The following is a 16,529-nucleotide window of genomic DNA, read 5'->3' on the forward strand; positions in this document are numbered from 1 at the left end:
AGTGAGTCGGTTTTGGGTCATTGTCGCTATGGCAACAACTCTGTTGCTGCTATACTCCTGAAGGGGCGTTCTAAGCATACAGTTGTTCAGTCCTGTGTGAGCTACACATCCACTCTGCTGCCAATCCATCAGAAATGCTGCCTCCACCATTTTTCTGAGTCTCAGCCACCTGTATACTTCTGCATTTGCATTTCTGTGCTTGCATTGCCCCTCACTTCACACTGACTGCTGCAAGGCAAGGAGGACACACTCACATATAGATCCCTCAATTACAGCTGTGTCTGTTAACAAGGGATGCTTGAAGACAATAATTATAATGTCTCTTATATGCAACCATCCAAGAAAGGAAAATACCAGCCAGTGTAGTGTTTTAAAGGGAAGAAATATGCCACGTTCTTACTGTAATGACTGTTGCTTGTCATTTTATTTATTTCTATTTTTTAAACATTGTTTCAAACTGTTAAATCCCAAACAGTGGCAGAAAAAACCATGTAATACCCGTGTCATTTGTTGGTTTTTCTGCATTCATTTGCAATTAAATGGGATCCGAGCATTTAAGGCACACTTCAAGCACATTTAACATGTCTGGCGTGAACAACTCTTTTAAAGTCAGTCTGTAGCGTCTTTACATGTTTTAGGTCTGGGTTCTGAATCTGCTGCTCTGAAACATGGATTATGGGTTTTGTTTGTATGTTTTTTCAACACCATTCTGTGATGGATTTGCTTCGATGCTTATAGGTCATTGTCCTCCTTCTTCACCCAACTTATGCTAAGCTTCGTAGCTGGTAGATAGCCACCCTGACAGAATCCGGCAGGATATTTTGGTAGACTTGATGGCGAGTGGTCCAGGCTCTGAGATGAGGTGAAACAAGGCCAAATCATGATGCTCCGTCCGCCATAATTCCTCAATGGGATCTCAATTGTTCACAAAACATTTTCATATTACATCATGTGAACATATGATGTGAGCTTAATCACATTGTCTATAGTGTTTGGGATGAAGACCAAATTACATTTTATGACAAAATCCAGCAGAAAAAAAACAGGTCATTCCAGCAGGTTCCTATACTTTTTCTCTCATATACCAACTGAATATTTCAGATATGATCCTGAAAAATCTTATAATTTGGCACCTGTCACAGCAGCTAAAAGCAGAGAACAACAACAGTTTCAACATATTCATTGGATCCTTGTTCCCTTTCCACTGCGCCATAAATCCATCCACAAATCCATATGGGTCTATCTAAAACGCAGACAAACACCAGTGTCGGATAAATGCTCTGGCTTGAGTGCTTTTTGTGCCCAGCTCACACAGGCTGTAATTTTCATGTAATACCTGACGGTCAAACCCTTCTACACTCTTCCAGGCTCCCGGACAAAATGTCCTGCGAGCATGGATATGGTGTGCACACCAAATCTCTTGACAATAAGCCCATTAGTTGATGAGATTTGTGTTATGAAGATATGAGATATTGCTCTATGCAAAGGTGGCATTTGAGCTTTAAGGCTCTGTGTGTGAGAGAAGTCAACCAAATGTCCAGAAATAGTTCATTATTTTCTCTCCTGCAGAGAGTTAGAGGACAAGCCTCAGCTAGCTGCAAAATGTCTGCACATTGAGGGAAGAGTGTGACCCTGTTCAATGGGAACAAAATCTTGCTCTTAAACTTCCCAATTACATTTTTGGTTGTGTCTTATCTGAACTACAACAATGTCAAGAACGGAGCTTATATGATGTAAAGGTTTATGGGAGTGGCCATAGCTATATATTAGTTATAACAACAGTACCAAATCAGAGTAAACGCCCATTAAAACCATATCATTTCTTTGCATGTGGGATGTAAATGTTCCCACAAAATTTGAAAGACATATGCTGGATATTTTGTTCACATGTGTCGGAATTCAGTATAAGTTTGGCTGTGATTCTGAGGCAACAGTTGCAATAAAAATGGTTTATTTCATCATCTCGGGTCTTATCCCGAAGATCTGGAAATATCATGAAATTGTACCCATGAGATTTAAGCCCATTGTGTCTGATTGGTTAGTTTGAGTGGTTCCCTTTCGACTCCCTTCGGTCTTTGTTGTCCATTTTAATAATATAGCCGCCAGAAAGACTATTTATTCCTCAGGCTGGTGGAGAATGGGGGCTGCTGTCAGCTGGTGCGTTTTGTTGTGGAATTTATCAAACCAGTTCAGAAGTCCGCTTTGTGGTTTTTTATGAGGTTTTATTGAGCCGGCGGTGAGCACCTCTACACAGGCCAGAGGTCTGGTAGAAATGCTGACCTCGAGTGAGGTTGTAATCAGATTCTTATACAACAAGGAGTTTAACAAATGCAGGAATACACTAATCAGGCAAGAGACAAAAAGTAATTTACAGTCGGATGTGAATCGGGCCAAATGTCATTATCAGACATTTGGCATGACTGACACAGACCTCCAAATCACCCCATGGGGTGCTCTCTTGATTCCTGTCTGTTTGAACCAACTTCCAGGTGTCGGGATCTGCCCGGGGGGTAGGAAGTTGAGTAGCAAGTTGTAGCTTCCTCAAAAGGTCTTGAGTCCAGTTCAAAGCCCTGCAGGAGGTAGGACTGGGGCGACCTCCCCCTGCAGGGGGCCAAGCTGTCAAAATTCTTCATCAATTCACAATTTTTTTTTTTTTTTTTTTTCTTTTTGTTGAATTACAGTGGAGTATTTTGCAAGTGAACCTTAAACATGTGATCAGAAGTCAAATAACAACAAGCCAACAAAACAAATTCAAATATCAAGTAACCAACGTGTCCTAACTGTTCTTTAAAGCAATCAAAAAACTAGTTGCGACAGTTGTATGTAACGTTTTAGCAATGTCTTTCAAGTGATGCGTTATTTCTTGGACTGTGGCATTGCGGGTATAAATGTACAACATTCAGTTTTAATGACAGCACAAGTTCCCCCTTGAGAAGCTAATAAATTCATCATCCCTAAAGCAGTCATTTCTTGTGAGAGCATAGGCATGTCTTTTGCAGTGGTGTTGGCTAATCTTCAACTGCATGGGATAAATATCTTATCTGTTCCAAAGCTGCCATGACTCCGTAATTTGGAACGAGGGCACCAAAAAATCTTGTCCATGGTGTTTGTGTGTGTGTGTACAATTCTCTTCTAACAATGTGAACGATTCTCATGGCTGGTACCGCATGGCCCAGACCACATATTCCAGACCAACCGTTTGGAAGATATTCACAAGCCTTCACGCCACAAATCCAGTAAACATCCTTTGGTAGAGGTATGGAACAGCGATTAACCATTGTAGCAAGGTAGCTATAATAGTGGATTTTGGCTGGTTTTAGGCTTAACAAGCGGTTCTTCAGAAGGAGAGCATGTGGAGTCACCGTTTGGCCTGTGCTGCTCCTTTGCTCCCCTGCTCCCCTGCTCCCCTGCTCCTCTGCAGAGGTCCCAGGTGCTGGAGCTCAGCTACTTCCGGGCAGGAAGAAGAAGGAATCGGCTGGTTTCCGCTGCATGGTCGAGGAGTTGTGTTCTTGCCGTGGGATGCGTGGAACCAGGTTAGACGCCCCTCACACTTGACGGCGGTGTTGGTGGTGAGCAGGACGTGTTGAGGTTTAGACCAGCGAGGTTTCAGGGCGTTTTTCCGTCGGAACTCCCTGACACAGACCCAGTTGCCGGGTTGGAGGTTATGGCACGGTTTGTGACTAGGAGGAGACTGGACAGCTTTTACTTGTCTGTGGATTGACTGGACAGCAAAAGTTTAGAGTACAACAGAATGATATCATGGATTCATCCATGGCATGGAAGTCCATCTTCTTCATATATACAGAACTGAATTGCTTGGTATGGTCATAGGTCTACCCATAATCCTTTCATGAAGCGTGAGTTTTGTGCTTCCTAATGGGTGTTAACAGGTGTCAACATTGTCCATTTAAGTCCAGTTTAAAATTCTCTGCACATACAAAAACATTTTCATACATGAACATTTTCATACAAGAATAATTTCATATCCCTCACATAATGTCTATTTGCAGAGCTTCAAAAAAAATCACGGTGGGGGGAAGTGTTGATAATGTTTGCAATATTTTTATAGGATGCAAATCTTGGAGCTTATCAGTCTTTCAACACTATCTGACACATTCCCCCTTTTTCTCATCTGTGATTGCCAACTGTGATCAACTATTCACGTGTACAAGGATGTTGGTGCAACAACGCGGCCGTCGTTGCTGACCCACAAATTATTTACATTTTTACAACCATGGGAATGCTACAATCCGTTTTTCCTTCACCTCAGTAGTCTTCTTGTAGGAGAGCTACATCATTAGGAGAAACCAGGTCGTTAGCGGGTATAGAAGGGCAAAGTTTTACATAGACAGGTAAGCCAAATTTGGCAGTTTCTTTTGCTGCATGGTCAGCTGAAGCATTGCCTAGTGAAAACAGGGTTGGACTGGGTGTGGGCTTCACATTTAACAAAGCAATAGATGAAGGTAGTTGACAGGCTTGTAACAGTTCACCAATCAATTAACCACATTTATCTCCGAGGATGCGATAAATGCTCGGTTCGCCCACAATATATAAAATCTATAAGATACAATATACACAACCAAAAGCATATCTGGAATCTGTATAGATTGTAACAGTTTTACCTTTTGATCAGTATATAGTTTCATCTACTTGGGTGGAGCTGGAGAGGGGGGCGCTTTCAACAATTAAGAATTATCACAAATTGTATAACCTGCGTATGGTATTCCATTTTTATAAGCAGAGCCGTCAGTGAGGAAAACAGGAAAAGTCAGGACGAGTGTTAAAGACAGAGGTGTCAAAAGTATTCTCATTCATTACTCAGGTAGAAGTATAGATATTAGAGTTCAAAAATACTCCTGTAGAAGTTGAAGTATTGTAGAAGTTGAAGTATCAACTCAAAATTTATTTATTTTTATTTTTCTCAAGTAAAAGTATAAAGTACTGGTTTCAAAAGTACTTAAAGTATAAAAGTAAAAGTAATATAAGCGGGGAAAAACCATTAAGGCTAAAAGCCATTGAAAATGAATGCATCTTAGTATAATGCAAATATATTAAAGAACCATATATGTGCATTATTGAGCATTAACATGTGTTTCAGAGACCAGACACGTACAAACCAAATATGTTTATACTTCTCATCCAACCACAACCAAATTCACTCTATCCGGATGGCACAATTTAACTGGATAGTTTTTTTTTAAAGGCCGAAATGAAGTAGAGTAAGGAGGCTGTTTTTAAAACGTAAGGAGTAAAAAGTAAAGATAATTGCGTGAAAATGTAAGGAGTAAAAGTAAAAACCGTCTAAAAAATAATTACTCCTGTGAAGCATACACAACCAAAAGTTCTACTTAAGTAAGGTAATGAGGTATTTGTACTTCGTTACTTGACACCTCTAGTTAGAGATTAGTTATACATGCATTCAGAGACGTTATAGTAGGCCACAGACAGATTTCCATGCACTTCCATGATGAAGTTACCATAGGCAGGATACGATTATGTAAATTGGGATGCTCTGATTTGGCTCACCCCAATGGGAGCCGATCATTGGCTGTTTCCTCTGCGCCTCCTCTCAGCGCTCAACCTGTGTAGGAAACACTTTTGAAAAAGACATTAGTATTTTCATACATTTCAGATTCTTTTTTTGCGTTATCCAGGCCTACCCTTTGTGGAGGGCAATTAGCAAATATATATTTTGCATGTACCCTGGAGGGAATCCATCAATCTGATCTCGTGACAGACCACAATTCTCTTTTGCTGTCAAAATTGTTTTAGCATAAAGTTCCCTGGGATTATCAATTTTCCCTTTGAACTGTTAAGGCAATAAATACTGTGAAAAAAGGTCTGAGCTTGCTCTGGTGTGATTTTGGCAACAGCTGTGGGATTAAAAGGGAATTCTACAAGCATCAAGTACTTTGCGCATCAAGTACTTTACTTTTCAAATCATGTGGCAAAGTTAGTTTAACCGCTGTTTCCTCTAGCCATTTTGTTTATTAATTTAAAATCTCTTACCATTATTTGGCTCCAAATTTTGTAGGCAACAGATCTTGGATTTTTGTAAAATCCAGTCGTAATCAGAAGTGTCATCGTCATTTGATTCTTTAATCAGTTTCACCGGATAAAGGTTTTGATTTTATCATTTAACTGGTTCTCTAATTTCTTTTTCGTCTGCGTTGTGTTTTTAAATCCTTCTAGCAATCAGCTTTTTATTTTGATCAGTAAGCGAAGCTATTTGGGATTCTGCATTACGGCGTCTACTTTCATCCCTCCAAAAATCTGAGGGAGTTTAAAGTGCTTTTTAGTTATTTTAACAATTTAATACTAACTAAGTAACAAACAAAACTAACAAATAAAACTATCGGTACCGTGATTACCATACATGTATTTAAAGAACTGAAAAACTTCCCAAAAACCTTCCAACTATCAGTCTACCTGAGCATATAAATCATTCCTGTTGATGCAAAGAAGAGCGAGTCGATTCTTGCAGAAATGAAATATACTCCATTTTGGGGAGAGCGTGTCATCCCCACTTATAAAATAAAAAAAAAGGCAGTTTTCTCTACATACAGTATGTCTATTTCTCACAAATATGTCAGTGTTCCAACACTTACGGACCCCACGTCCTGCATATGCATAAGAATAGTCCCCCTGGACTATCTTTTTATTGGTACCAGACCAACCATGGCGCTCTTGGCCATTATTTCCTTAATGTTACCAGAGATATTAAACCTTTTTAGAAGAGCGAGTCAGATTCTTAAGGCAGGAGAAGCAGAACATTCTCACAACACAATCAAATTCAAGTGTTATGAAATTGCCAGCGTTCCTAAAAACATCTCTACAATAACGTTCCCAATAACACAAAATAATAAAAAATAACCCTCACAACCACACAGCGGACTTACCTAAATTTCAGGATGACGTCAACCATTCTCCGGCACTCCAATTCACAGACTTTCGACAACAACTCAGCAACAATAATTTTGGGATTTTGTAAGTGGATCCCTTAACCTCTAAAATTTTAGATAGAGTCGCTGATTGCGCCGTTGTTCTGGAACAGGAGTTTCCATCGAAGGTCTATTGTCAATCCGGGTCACGGCGCCAAATTGTTGTGGAATTTATCAAACCAGTTCAGAAGTCCGCTTTGTGGTTTTTTATGAGGTTTTATTGAGCCGGCGGTGAGCACCTCTACACAGGCCAGAGGTCTGGTAGAAATGCTGACCTCGAGTGAGGTTGTAATCAGATTCTTATACAACAAGGAGTTTAACAAATGCAGGAATACACTAATCAGGCAAGAGACAAAAAGTAATTTACAGTCGGATGTGAATCGGGCCAAATGTCATTATCAGACATTTGGCATGACTGACACAGACCTCCAAATCACCCCATGGGGTGCTCTCTTGATTCCTGTCTGTTTGAACCAACTTCCAGGTGTCGGGATCTGCCCGGGGGGTAGGAAGTTGAGTAGCAAGTTGTAGCTTCCTCAAAAGGTCTTGAGTCCAGTTCAAAGCCCTGCAGGAGGTAGGACTGGGGCGACCTCCCCCTGCAGGGGGCCAAGCTGTCAAAATTCTTCATCAGTTTACTCTGCTGCCCTGGTGTTTCTAGTGTCGCTTCCCTCTTTTCTTTCTCGCTTCAGTCTAGTGGACCCTGAGTTTGCGTTCACAACAGATATTTCATTTGTTTCTCCTATTAACTCGCCAGCAGAGTTGGATTCCTGATGTCACAACCGACCAGTGGCCTTTCCGTCCATTACTGAATCGAGGAAGAATAAACAGTTTGGTTTTGTTAATCTATTAGAAAACAGCAAAAAAAAAAACAAGGTCACATTCACACAGGATATATACGGAGGAGAGATGGAAGTCTGTATTTTTCCACAGTACAGGAAGAAGAGCACAGAGAGAGTATTTATTTGTTTACGGGGGTTGTTTTTTTGCCTCAAAAATATTACTATGTCAAGTTTAAAAAGCTTGTGTGTACTTTTTCAGTACTGGTTGAAATTGTGAGGTGAATTATTTTTCCAAGGCACTTTATTTTGGTTAGAATTTCAGTGTTGCGTGGGTCGCAGCTGATTTGAGAGCCAGTACTGTCCCACAAGGCGTGCGTGTGACTGAGAGTGCACACCTTGTCCAGACGGCTCAGTCACTAATCTTTCCGTTTGCTTTCCATCTATTCAAACGCCCCAAGAATCTAGGTGTGACTTAATTGTACTCCTTGTATACCCAAAACGCATTGTGACTGAACTTGAACCGTTTGCTTCTGTTTGGGCATGTCGTGAACATTTTTTTTGCATGCTTTTTTTTTTATTTTTCCTTTTTGCATATATATCATGCGTGTCTCTGCTTCTCACAGGGCCACTGCCAACGCTGTCAAAGGGAACCCATGTAATCATCCCTCTGGTGGAGGAGCTGGAGGATGGTTGCTGGGAGGCTGCCGTTGTGAAGCAGGATGACAAACGGATAAAGCTGTCAGTGAATTCACCACCCACGGCTGTCATCGGCAGATATCAACTCATCGTGGAAATTAATAATGCAAATGGTCGCACCGTTTCCACACAGAACCCTGCTAATGACATTTACATGCTGTTTAACCCCTGGTGTGAAGGTAAAGCCATTTTTATTGGGAATCCTGTAAATGACCAAAGTTTTTTTTTTTTTTAAGTGCTTAGAGCAACACAATTTCAACTTGATGTTTAATATTTGCACAACTGTATAGCATGCATCGCTTTGATACAAGTTTTAAAAATGTCTGAAGGTTGTGGGAAGCATTTCTGCCATCATCCTCCATTAAAAGAAAAAAATTGAGGAGCATACCGTGTTAATGACAGCCTAAGTTATCAGAGAGACTCGTACCTTGCAAGTTTATCATCACTTCAAGACCACAAAATGGGCCTGCCATGTTTTCTGAAAAAAAAAAAAAAGCTGCATTCTTGTGGTATTCTTAAAAATCACATCTGGTTGACCTGAACATTTAAAGTCATAGAGGGACCCAATAAAAGTCCCATTTTAGGATGAAAACAAAATGTTGAAAACATGTCAGACTTAAAAAAAAAAAGAGACCTAGATCAAAACTCTAAAAATTAAAGAAAAACAATAATAATTTGATATAAAGGAATATTCCCTCAGTATGTCATGATGCTATGGGCGTGCTTGAGAGGAGTGGATTCATCTTGTTTGGAGTTTGTAAAGGTTTTTTTTTCTTTACTTGTGTTTGTCAGATGACTCCCTGTTCATGGACTCTGAAGAGCAGAGGAAAGAGTATGTCCTTAATGATGTTGGAAGGATTTACTACGGCACGGAGAAGCAAATCGGAGCGAGGACGTGGGACTATGGACAGGTGGGCTGGCTGCGTGAAGGCTCACAGCACCGGGTCGACGAACTAACAATTAAACTCACGACTCCCCCCATCAATGCTGTGTTTTTCTGTCTTTTCAGTTTAATGATGGGATTCTTGCTGCTTGCCTCTTTGTCTTGGAAAAGAGCAAAACCCCCAACTCTGGATGGGGAGATCCAGTTAACGTAGTGCGAATCATCTCTGCCATGGTGAGACTGCACCTGACCCTTCATATTGATCTTTGCAATGTTCAGTCCACTCAAGTGTGACATGTTAAACCTTCCTTCATCTGGACACCTGCTGCATTCAAGCAAACTGATGAGTTCCCAGCATACTTTATTGTAGGTCATCAGTGCAAACAACATGTAGATACAGTGCCTGTGGTGAACATGTAATCATGACAGCACTGTGACTGTATCTCAACAACGTTGATGTTCATTGTCTCCAGGTGCTAAAACATGTTCAAACTGAATTTGAGTCAAACATTTCTTTTTGTGTCACCAGAATGTCAACGTTTGCTGCAATCCTGTGAAATATAGCACAGACAACTCCCCCACCCTCCACTCCCACCCCTACCCCCAAACAAAGAAGAAAAATAAGTGAAGCTCAAACAAGTCGGTGCAGCTCAAACAAACTGGAATGGTTTGAAAGTTATTGAAACGCTGCCTTGAAACACCTCAGTGGCCATAAAAATGCTGAAACTCAGACACGTGATTGCTCCTGGAAAGAGCAATCACATGTAGATGTAAAAAGTCCTACATGCTGGGGTTGGAGTTGTGTGCTCTTAACAAGCCAGATGGCTCCTCCTTGGTCTGGAGGACACAGCATACCTCATTTGCATTTAAAAAAATGCAGAACTACAGCTTATCGTAATTTCAGCCCCAGAGAGAGAGGCTATGTTTTTGCTACAGCTATACTTTTTTTTTTTTTTTATCTTAAACTTTACCCTGTAGAAGAGTTAGTGAACTATTACAATATTTCAGATTCACAACTATTCTAGGTTTCAGCCTCTAATATGTCCTTTTTAAATAGCTTATAAATCATTACAGTCTGTTGTATCATAAAAGACCGGCCCGCTGCGCTGAATCACCAACACTGTGTGTTCTGCCTGCTCATCAACATGATCTGAACATGTCCTTATGGAGCTCAAAGTGCTGTCTTTGGAGAACACTGGGGCGCCACAGCAGAAAGGATGTGCCGAAAGAAAACAACAAACATAAAAAAACACACAAGTACAAACCCCTGGTAGATAACGACTGATAAAAATCTGGCCTGAATTTGTCTCTGAATTCCCTGCACTCTCACAGAGCCCCCGTTGTTAATATGGACTCTGTGTCAACTCGGTTAAAGTTGTTTGATCTCCACAGAGGATAGGATATTCAGTTTTAGTCAGCGTAGTTGACCACTCTGTACTTGTCACAAGTTAAAGTGGAGATTGTTCTTGACAGGGATGGATAACTCCAGTTATTCATAGAACCGAGATAATGGATCGAGGTCAAAAACAACCTTTTCATTTATCCAGATCAATTCGCCTGATGACCTCGGTGTCCTGGAGGGAAACTGGTCAGGAGACTATTCGGGAGGAACATCTCCCACGGTGTGGACCGGAAGTGTGGAAATCCTGCAGCAATATTACAAAAGCAAGGGCATCCCTGTCAAGTACGGCCAGTGCTGGGTGTTTGCTGGCGTCGTCACGACAGGTTGGCTGTTTGTTTTTTCTTTGAGCGTATCAGACGTGTTCCTGTGCTTGTGTGTGAAATTTGTGTCTTAAAAACTGATGTTTTGTGTTCAGTTTTACGGTGTTTGGGCATTCCCACTCGAACTGTGACCAACTACAGCTCAGCTCACGATACGGACATCTCCTTGACAACAGATGTGTACTTTGACGAGAACTTCGAGCCTTTAGAGCACCTTAACAGAGACTCTATCTGGTACGCCTGCCGACTAGCCTTCACCACGTACAGCCGTTGCAGCTGAACTCTTCATGACTCCCAGAACATATTTATCTTATTAAGCCTGTATTTGTTTGTAGGAACTTTCACGTGTGGAACGACTGCTGGATGGCTCGTCCAGACTTGCCGCCTGGAAACGGAGGCTGGCAGGCTGTGGACGCCACGCCCCAGGAGACGAGCTACGGCACCTTCCGCTGCGGGCCTGCATCTCTCGCTGCTGTCCGCAAGGGTCAGGTCTACCTCAAACACGACTGCCCCTTCGTGTTTGCTGAGGTTTGTACAACTAATACTACTGCTATTACTACTACTACCAGTACTGGAGTTGAGGGGGGATGAGGGGGGATGGCATCCCCCCTGAAATAAAAACGGTCCAAATCATCCCCCCTGTAAAACTGCCATCCCCCCTTTCCATCCCTTATGTCATTTAATCAATGAATGTTGTTTTACTGCTATTTCAACATTTAGAGTCATCACCAGAAAAATAAATTATTTGACCATTTTCACCTGTTTCAAGTAAATTTTCACTTTAAATAAGTAGGAAAATCTGCCACTGGGACAAGATTTTATCTTCTTATTACAAGCAAAAAAATCTTGTTCCACTGGCAGATTTTTCTACTTATTTCAAGTGAAAATCTACTTGAAACAGGTGAAAATTGTTTTTTCCAGTGATGATTCTTTTTTTAAGTGTAATGAGATTTTTTTTTTACTAAAATGAGACATTTTAACTAGAAATAAGACAAATATTCTTGTTAAGATTTTGAGTTTTTGCAGTGATCCATTTTACTTATCCTGTGAAGGACAGAGGCATATTGATAAGTTCAGAAAACTGTTTTTTATTGTTGTGTTTTGATGTATTTGATGTAAGCCCAGTGGATATTTAAAGCTTACAGAAGGCTGCATTTAACTGCTGCTATGTCATTCCTGCAGTGTTTCTGCAGGTGTTTTGGTCAGTGCTATTATTTGTAATATATTATATTATTTGTAATCAGCACAAATGATCTGTCCCCATATGATAAAATCCACCATCCCCGATGAATTCTTTTTACAACTCGAGTACTGACTACTACTGTCATTTAGCAGACGCTTTTATCCAACACAAGCAAGAAATCACAAAAGAGTGTCCAGCATGAATACGTGCTGGTCAGACTGCTGTCCGTCCAGTTGGACACAGGTGATGCCATGCCAATGCTAGATTTTTTCAACTGGTATTTTCCATCAGAAAAATGCTATTTTATACGGTCACAATTCATAAGAATTTCAGTAGACTGAAGCCACACAGGAGAGAGACGTGTGTTGTGTACTGATGCTGCAGCAGCAAACATCCATCAGAGTCCATGTGTGACAGTGTTCCATCTGTTCAGGATATTATTTCTTAACACACTCCTGACCCCTTCTCCTGTGTTCCTGCTCCCTCTATTGTGCAATTACAGGTTAATAGTGATAAAATCTACTGGCAGAAGAATGCAGATGGGACTTTCAGTCAAATCTACAGCGAGAAGAAGGTTGTGGGTCATTCCATCAGCACCAAGGCTGTTGGCTCCGATGAGCGCATGGACATCACAAACCTTTACAAACACCCTGAAGGTATAATCAAAGACTAATCGAATAGAAACTCTGAGCACTCGTGTCAAAAATCATTTAAACCACTTAGCTGCTATTGCTGTAATATGTATCAAATGTAAAGCCCGTGCTCTCTCTCAGGCTCAGAACAGGAGCGCATTGCTGTAGAAACCGCCTGTAGCTTTGGCTCCAAAACAGAAGCGTATGCATCTCCCACGGCAGAGGATGTCACCATCGAAGTGATCATGGAAGGTGAAGGTCCCAAAATGGGAGGAGATGCAGAGTTGACCATCAAGTTGCTGAACAGCAGCTCAGAGCAGCGTACCGTCAGCTTGCACAGCCAGTTGTCAGTCATGTACTACACTGGAGTCCACAAAGCCACGGTGAAGAAGGACAAAGCTGAAGTTGAAATGCTTCCCAATGAGGGTAAGTGTTGGGTCACAGCGATGTGAAGTTAAAGCCAGCCCCTAGTTAGCTTAGGTTTTTTGCAAAGATTGCATCAAGAAGAGAACCAGATCACCTGGCTTTACCCGAACGTGAATAAAATAAATAAATAAAGCCACCTTCTTGAGATTGTACCTCTCCTCCACAGAGAAGCTGCTAGCGTTGGTCCTGGAGTATGACATGTACAAGGACAAGCTAATAGATCAGGCTGCGCTCATGCTGACGCTCTCAGGCAGGGTCCGAGAAACACAGCAAGTCCTGGCCACTCAGTTCAATTTCAGACTCAGCACCCCGGACCTGATCATGAAGGTAGGAACCACAGCTCACCTGGAAAATATTACAAAAGATCCGCAGATCCAGATCTGACTCTTGCCCTCCATCTGTTTGGTATCATAGCCATTGGGGAAGGCTGTGGTGGGGAAGAAGATGGCAGTGGAGATTTCCTTCACCAACCCACTACCACGGATACTCAAAGCTGTGATATTCCATATAGAGGGACTCGGCCTCCTGCCTGCGCGAAAAAGTAATTACGGGTGAGTCTCATGTCTCGGTGCAGGATTTTTTTTTTCTTTCTGCAATCACCTAGTCTTTTTTTCTTGTTTGTAATTGCCACTGTCATTTCCTGTGTTTCTCCTCAGAGATATTGGCAGCCATGCCTCCATCACTATCACAGAGCACTTCATCCCGACCCTTCCTGGGCCGAGGAAATTACTGGCTTCTTTGAACTGCGAGCAGCTCTCGCAGGTTCACGGTGTGTGTGACATTACTGTGGAGGACAAAAGCAGCGTCACTTCGCAGTGACGTGATCCTTGTCGTCGGTACTTATTCTCCATGTTCCATACTTTTTCTTAATGATCAAGTATTTTTTTTCACATATTTTTACGTGAAATATCTGTGTTCAAATGTACAACTGTTACAATAGAGAGCTGATTTGTGCATGAAATGACAAATGGTTACAGAGAGACAACAAACGGGAAAGCATCTCAGAGCAATGTGGTGGATGCCACCTCAGAATGGACAAAAGCTTTTATATTATATTAAAACCAGTGTTAGCTTGCATTGAATTCCTAATGTTGACGAGGATGATACTTCAACAGGCAGACAGGTGAGGTCCATTTATGATTTATGTTACTGAGTTCTGTCATAGTACTAGATGTTGGACAGTGTGGCAGCTTTAATGAAGGACATATCCTTTCACATCGTTTGTATTGACTATATTTATTTTGTCTGTTTGCACTGCACTAACAGTAAAAATATTTTATTTTATTATCTACTGCCTGGGAAATGACCTTGTACTATTAAATGACCTATAATTCAGAATGTTTGCAGTTGATTTATTTATTTATTGACATCAGGTTGTAATCACTAGTGGTTACAGATCAAGTTCAACAATAGGTTGCTATGGATTCCACTTTGGTTGCCCATAGCTACGAGGTTGTGCCTTCTGTATGACTAGTAGTAAAACAGCAGAAACAGGATGCGACTGATAAAAACGTGTTTTTCAGCACAAATGAATCAGCTCACTGTATTTTCAGTGTAAAAAAGGAACAAAGATAAGTTAGATAAACTGAATTACAAATAAAATAGGCACATCAGTATGAGAAAGTCTGACTCTTGATATGTATCTCAATATAATCTTTGGAACTCTGTCCTCCTACGTACAGTTTTCATGTTTTATGTTAATAAACTCCCTTTTTTGAAACTAACTTCAGAGCCTAAGTTAGATTTCTCCTAATTAGCCCAACTACTTTGCATTTGTGAAGAAAACATTAGACTGAAAATTTACATCATCATGAAGAATATCCATCAAGTCAAAGTAAAAATAAAGATTGCCTCTTACTCAGATCATCAGTGACGGCGTTCCCTCTTAAACCCTTAAACCAATTTTATCCAGTCACAACCGTGTCAAATCTTTTTTTACATAACTTTTTTTTTTACACATAAAACACTTAATTTCATTTCATGCTTAATCTGTGGATCAGCTGAACCTGTCTTTGCAACAGGTCAGGGCCGGTTCTAGAAAATGATGACTAGGGGTGCATCGAACATACGGCGCATCGCCGCGTACCCTATGCTGTAGGCTACGCCTTCAATTTAATGCGGAACCATAATTCAGGCTTAACGCGCACGCACTTGTCAGTTTTTTCTTCGTCTTTTCAACTGAGCATGCAAACACATAAACTGAGGGTGCAATGCATGCTTATGCACCCTCGTAGATTAGAACAAGGCCTGCAACAGGTTCGGCTTCGAGTTTCGGTCCAAGTAAAACTCTACATGTCGTGGTTTAAGAAGTACATTGTTAAATCAAGGCTAAGTTAGCTGTGTGCTAACTGACGGTGCAACTGAGCCTAAATGTTCTTTATAGTAAAATCAAAGCTTGTGAATCTTTCACCAATAATAACTCTTCTAAATTTACGCCTCACATTCAGCAACCATGAGAAGAAAAAAAAGTTCAAACTACTTTTTCTTTTCAGAATTACACCCAATCCTTTCTTTGAGGCCAAAAAGAGACTTGCTACCACTGCTTTCATGTCTGCAGCATAATGGCCATTTTATTTCCATGCATGCATCTTTGCAATACTTACATATGTTGGATACAGCTGGCCATTGAGCACTGAGGTTCAGCACACACATCAAAGTATTCACAGATTTTGATTTATTAGATGCTAAAGTTGGGTGCTGTGTTCTGCCCTACCATACCCTAAAATACCAGCATATTCTTCTTTATAAGGTTTCTACTCATCACATTTCTTCTTCTGGCATTAAAGTTAAACTAGTATGTTTTGCTTTAACCTTGAAGCAAAGAATACTAATTAGAAATCCTCCCTTACTTTTTCTGGCATTACAGATGATGAAAATGTTAAATTACATTAAAATCTTGCAGGAGGTTAGAGTCACCCCCTTCCAGTTGACAAGATCAGCCGGCGGCACAAACTCACTTATGCTGGTTGGCATGGTCCATTGCATTCTTTTTATACCTCTCACAGCTAATTGGTGCTTGATTTGAGTTTCATAGTCCTCATTTCATCTTCTCAATTCAAATGTTTCGTTAACAACAGTGGTAATGTGTGAATTTGAGGTAACGCAAGTTACCATCTCTGGATATAGACGGAGCCCTCTGCACCCAAACACCACATCGTTCAGCCAAGCAGCGGCTCATTGAGGGTCCATTGAGCTCCAGCAGTCCCTGTTTCAGCTCTGGCAGTAGTCGAATGTCCTTTAGTGACAGCTAAGATGAGGATAGATGGA

At 41.0% G+C, this 16,529-nt stretch overlaps 1 protein-coding gene across 1 annotated transcript in view; it reads left to right on the forward strand.

Annotated features, from left to right (window-relative positions):
• The window catches only part of LOC133458288 (protein-glutamine gamma-glutamyltransferase K-like), a 28,848-nt gene extending 14,254 nt beyond the window's left edge, over nt 1-14,594 (forward strand). Inside the window, exons 4-14 of the mRNA XM_061738022.1 lie at nt 8,344-8,595; nt 9,209-9,327; nt 9,426-9,533; nt 10,847-11,024; nt 11,117-11,255; nt 11,357-11,549; nt 12,707-12,860; nt 12,978-13,262; nt 13,429-13,589; nt 13,677-13,813; nt 13,919-14,594. Of these exons, the coding sequence (XP_061594006.1) occupies nt 8,344-8,595; nt 9,209-9,327; nt 9,426-9,533; nt 10,847-11,024; nt 11,117-11,255; nt 11,357-11,549; nt 12,707-12,860; nt 12,978-13,262; nt 13,429-13,589; nt 13,677-13,813; nt 13,919-14,081 (1,889 nt within the window). The 3' untranslated portion in view covers nt 14,082-14,594. The remainder of the gene's footprint in view (nt 1-8,343; nt 8,596-9,208; nt 9,328-9,425; nt 9,534-10,846; nt 11,025-11,116; nt 11,256-11,356; nt 11,550-12,706; nt 12,861-12,977; nt 13,263-13,428; nt 13,590-13,676; nt 13,814-13,918) is intronic.
• The last annotated feature ends 1,935 nt before the right edge of the window (nt 14,595-16,529 follow it).

The sequence above is a fragment of the Cololabis saira genome, chromosome 13, assembly GCF_033807715.1.
Source record: "Cololabis saira isolate AMF1-May2022 chromosome 13, fColSai1.1, whole genome shotgun sequence".
Taxonomy (NCBI): domain Eukaryota; kingdom Metazoa; phylum Chordata; class Actinopteri; order Beloniformes; family Belonidae; genus Cololabis; species Cololabis saira.